The sequence below is a fragment of the Bison bison genome, unplaced genomic scaffold (assembly GCF_000754665.1).
Source record: "Bison bison bison isolate TAMUID 2011002044 unplaced genomic scaffold, Bison_UMD1.0 scf7180017864033, whole genome shotgun sequence".
NCBI lineage: Eukaryota > Metazoa > Chordata > Mammalia > Artiodactyla > Bovidae > Bison > Bison bison.
Window position 1 is genome coordinate 1,265,687 of NW_011494605.1, and position 5,121 is coordinate 1,270,807.

The 5,121-nt window shown below is 41.2% G+C and overlaps 1 protein-coding gene and 1 non-coding gene across 2 annotated transcripts in view; both read right to left on the reverse strand.

The window, feature by feature from the left end:
- Positions 1-5,121, reverse strand: part of LOC104984613 (putative selection and upkeep of intraepithelial T-cells protein 1 homolog) — a 26,563-nt gene that overhangs the window by 12,594 nt on the left and 8,848 nt on the right. The window contains exon 3 of the mRNA XM_010834432.1: positions 753-1,100. Within this exon, the coding sequence (XP_010832734.1) occupies positions 753-1,100 (348 nt within the window). The remainder of the gene's footprint in view (positions 1-752; positions 1,101-5,121) is intronic.
- Positions 1,326-1,397, reverse strand: TRNAR-ACG. The gene has a single exon. It is a non-coding gene; the product is annotated as a tRNA-Arg (tRNA).

Genomic DNA, 5,121 nt, shown 5'->3' on the forward strand with positions numbered 1-5,121 from the left:
GTGATCACACCATTGTGATTATCTGGGTCATGAAGATCTTTTTTGTACAGTTCTTCTGTGTATTCTTGTCACTTCTTCTTAATATCTTCTGCTTTTGTTAGGTCCATACCATTTCTGTCCTTTATTGAGCCCATCTTTGCATGAAATGTTCCCTTGGTATCTCTATTTTCCTTGAAGAGATCTCTAGTCTTTCCCATTCTGTTGTTTTCCTCTATTTCTTTGCATTGATCGCTGAGGAAGGCTTTCTTATCTCTCCTTGGTATTCTTTGGAACTCTGCATTCAGATGGGTATATCTTTCCTTTTTGCCTTTCCTTTTCCTTAGTTTGATTTAGAACTAAGTAGTCAGTAAATTGAGTCAAGGAGAAATGGGAATAAGAATGATTATTAAAAAGACAATTGTAAAGATTTAGGTCACTTCTAGAGTCAGGTTTTACTAAAGTGTTGCCAAGAAATAATTGAAAAAAACAGTAATAAATCCTGAATGGATTCTGTTGACACTTTACAGATCTAACAGTGCATATGGACATGGGAAAACAGACAGTTCTTGCTGATAAAGGTAATGTGTGCAGAGACAAAATTTGCATTCTTTTCTCCACTTTTCCCCATTTAAAGACTAAATATATGAATCTGAACTTGCTAACTAAACCCTGACTATGAAATGGTCAGAAATATTGAGAATATTCTTAATACTCAGCCTCAGATGGACTGAGAATCATGGATGCATAGAAGTCTCAGAGGGATCCATCCTTACCTGTGACCTTTACCTCTGTGATGGCCTCCTCATAGAAATCACCATCTTTGAAGAAACAGTGGTACGTCCCGTCATCATCAGCATTCACACTAAAGATTCTGAGGGTCACCTTACCCTCTCCAATAGCGTCTGTGAGGAGCTCTGTCCACTCCACATAATTAGAGATGGTTTCTCCATAGAAGTCTTTACCATCCTTGTACAGGTGAACAGGTCTTTTGTAGTGGTTCCGGAACCAGCGTATCTCCATGTGTTCTGCAGTCTGTGGTGGGGACAGCTGGCAACTGAGCTCAACTTTTCCACCCAGTGGAGCCAAGATTGGCCCCTCTATACCATTCACTGTGAACTGCTCTGGGAAGGGAGACAGTAACCACAGGGTGAGAGTATGAGCCAGGGCACAGCATTTACTTGGTTCATATATGTACCTCCTGAGTTCCTAGCTTTCTAGGTATCAATGGGCTTTTAGTGTCCCACTCTTTGCAACCCCATGGACTGTAGCTTACAACGCTCCTCCGTCCGTGGGATTATCCAGGCAGGAGTACTGGAGTGGGTTGCCATTTCCTTCTCCAGAGGATCTTCCCAACCCAGGGATCGAACCTGGGTCTCCTGCATCGTAGGCAGATGCTTTACCATCTGAGCCACCAGGGAAGTCCACAAATACCACCTATACGACTGCCTTAATTTTTTAGTGTCTTTCTAGATACTCCCAAATTTTCCCTTTGAATAAGATCGAGACATACATTTCAAGGAAATAGAAAAGCAGAGACCAGCTAAAAGTCCACCAGGCTAGGTACGTAATAATGGTACAGTATTGAGAAGAGTTCCCTGTGCTATACAACAGGTCCTTACTATTTATCTATTTCATACACGTGGTGGTGGTTTAGTCACTAGTCATGTCAGACCCTTGTGACTCCATGAACTGTAGCCTCTGTCCATGGGATTTCTGAAGCAAGAATACTGGAATAGGTTGCCATTTCCTTCTGTAGGGGATCTTTCTGACCCAGAAATCGAACCTGAGTCTCCTGAATTGCAGGTGGATTCTTTACCACCCGAACCAGCAGAGAAGCCCCTATTTCATATATAGTAGTGTGTATACATCAATCCCAATCTTCCAGTTTATCCCCCACATCCTTTCCTCCCTGGTAACCACAAGCTTGTTTTCTACATCTGTGACTGTTTTGTAAATAAGTTTTAGATTAAAAAATAAGTTTTACCATTTTTTAGAGTCCACATATAAGCAATATCATTTGATATTTGTCTTTATGTCTGACTTGCTTCACTCAGGGCCACATTCTGCAGGTCCATTTATGTTGCTGCAAATGGCATCATTTCAACTTTTATGGCTGAGTAATAGTCCCTTGTATATAAGTACCATATCTTCTTTATCCATTCGTCAATGGCTACTTAGTTTGTTTCCATGTCTTGACTATTGTAAATAGTGCTGCAATGAATATTGGGTGAATGTATCTTTTTGAATTATGGTTTCTCTGGATATATATCCAGGTGTGGGATTGCCAGAACATATGTTAGTTCTATCCCATCAGGAAGCTTCCATAAGCCTCTTATCCTTCTCTGTCAGAGGGCAAACAGACTGAAAACCACAGTCACAGAAAACTAACCAATATGATCACACGGACCACAGCCTTGTCTAACTCAATGAAAGTATGCATGCCATGTAGGGCCACCCAAGACAGACAGGTCATGGTGGAGAGTTCTGACAAAATGTGGTCCATTAGAGAAGGGAATGGCAAACCACTTCATTATTCTTGCCTTGAGAACCCCATGAACAGTATGAAAAGGCAAAAAGATAGGACACTGAAAGATGAACTCCCTATCTTTAGGTCAGTAGGTGCCCAATATGCTACTGGAGGTCAGTGGAGAAATAGCTCCAGAAAGAATGAAGAGACGGAGCCAAAGCAAAAACAAAACTCAGTTGTGGATGTGACTGGTGATAGAAGCAAAGTCCTATGCTATAAAGAGCAATATTGTATAGGAACCTGGAATGTTAGGTTCCATGAATGTTAGGTTCCTTGATTCCATGAATCAAGGCAAATTAAACGTGGTCAAACAGGAGATAGCAAGAGTGAACATCGACATTTTAGGAATCAGTGAACTAAAATGGACTGGAATGGGTGAATTTAACTCAGATGACCATTATATCTACTACTGTGGGCAAGAATTCCTTAGAAGAAATGGAGTAGCCATCATAGTCAACAAAAGAGTCTGAAATACAGTACTTGGACGCAATCTCAAAAATGACAGAATGATCTCTGTTCATTTCCAAGGAAAACCATTCAATATCACAGTAATCCGTCTATGCCTCACCCAGTAATGCTGAAGAAGCTGAAGTTGAACAGTTCTATGAAAACCTACAAGACCTTCTAGAACTAACACGCAAAAAGATATCCTTTTCATTATAGAGGACTGGAATGCAAAATCAGGAAGTCAAGAAGCACCTGGAGTAACAGGCAAATTTGGCCTTGGAGTACACAATGAAGTAGGGCAAAGGCTAACAGAGTTTTGCCAAGAGAATGCACAAGGCATAGCAAACACCCTTTTCCAACAACACAAGAGAAGACTCTACACAGGGACATCACCAGACGGTCAATACCAAAATCAGATTGATCATATTCTTTGCAGGCAAAGAAGGAGAAGCTTTATACAGTCAGCAAAAACAAGGCCAGGAGCTAACTGTGGCTCAGATCATGAACTCCTCATTGCCAAATTCAGACTTAAATTGAAGAAAGTAGGGAAAACCACCAGAAAATTCAGGTATGACCTAAATCAAATACCTTATGGTTACACAGTGTAAGTGAGAAACAGATTCAAGGGACTAGATCTGAAAGACAGAGTGCCTGATGAACTATGGATGGAGGTTCATGACATTGTACAGGAGACAGGGATCAAGCCCAATACCAACAAAAAGAAATGCAAAAAAGCAAAATGGCTGTCTGAGGAGGCCTTACAAATAGCTGTGAAAAGAAGAGGAGCAAAGAGCAAGGGAGGAAAGGAAAGATATACCCATCTGAATGCAGAGTTCCAAAGAATAGCAAGGAGAGATAAGAAAGCCTTCCTCAGTGATCAGTGCAAAGAAATAGAGGAAAGCAACAAAATGGGAAAGACTAGAAATCTCTTCAAGAAAATTAGAGATACCAACGGAACATTTCATGCAAAGATGGGTTCAACAAAGGACAGAAATGGTATGGCCCTAACAGAAGAAGAAGATATTAAGAAGAAGTGGCAAGAATACACAGAAGAACTGTACAAAAAAGATGTTCAAAGCCCAGATAATCACGATAGTATGATCACTCACCTAGAGCTAGACATCTGGAATGTGAAGTCAAGTGGGCTTTAGGAAGAATCACTATGAACAAAGCTAGTGGAGGTGATGGAATTCCAATTCAGTTCAGTTCAGTTCAGTCTCTCAGTTATGTCCGACTCTTTGTAACCCCATGAACTGCAGTACGCCAGGCCTCCCTGTCCATCACCAACTCCCAGAGTTTACTCAAACTCATGTCCGTTGAGTCAGTGATACCATCCAACCATCTCATCCTCTGTCATCCTCTTCTCCTCCTGCCCTCAATCTTTCCCAGCATGAAGGTCTTTTCAAATGAGTCAGCTCGTCACATCAGGTGGCCAAAGTACTGGAGTTTCAGCTTCAACATCAGTCCTTCCAATGAACATCCAGGACTGATCTCCTTTAGGATGGACTGGTTGGATCCAGTCCAAGAGACTCTCAAGTCTCCTCAAACACCACAGTTCAAAAGCATCAATTCTTTGGTGCTCAGCTTTCTTTATAGCCCAATTCTCATATCCATACATAACTACTGGAAAAACCATAGCCTTGACTAGATGGAAAAAGCAAGAGAGTTCCAGAAAAACATCTATTTCTGCTTTATTGACTATGCCAAAGCCTTTGACTGTGTAGATCACAATAAACTGTGGAAAATTCTGAAAGAGATGGGAATACCAGACCACCTGATCTGCCACTTGAGAAATTTGTATGCAGGTCAGGAAGCAACAGTTAGAACTGGACATGGAACAACAGACTGGTTCCAAATAGGAAAGGAGTACATCAAGGCTGTATATTGTCACCCTGCTTATTTAACTTATATGCAGAGTACATCATGAGAAACGCTGGGCTGGATGAAGCACAAGCTGGAATCAAGATTGCCAGGAGAAATATCAGTAACCTGAGATATGTAGATGACACCACCCTTATGGCTGAACGTGAATACAAACTAAAGAGCCTCTAGATGAAGGTCAAAGAGGAGAGTGAAAAAGTTGGCTTAAAGCTCAACATTCAGAAAACTAAGATCATGGCATCTGGTCCCATCACTTCATGCCAGATAGATGGGGAAACAGTAGAAAC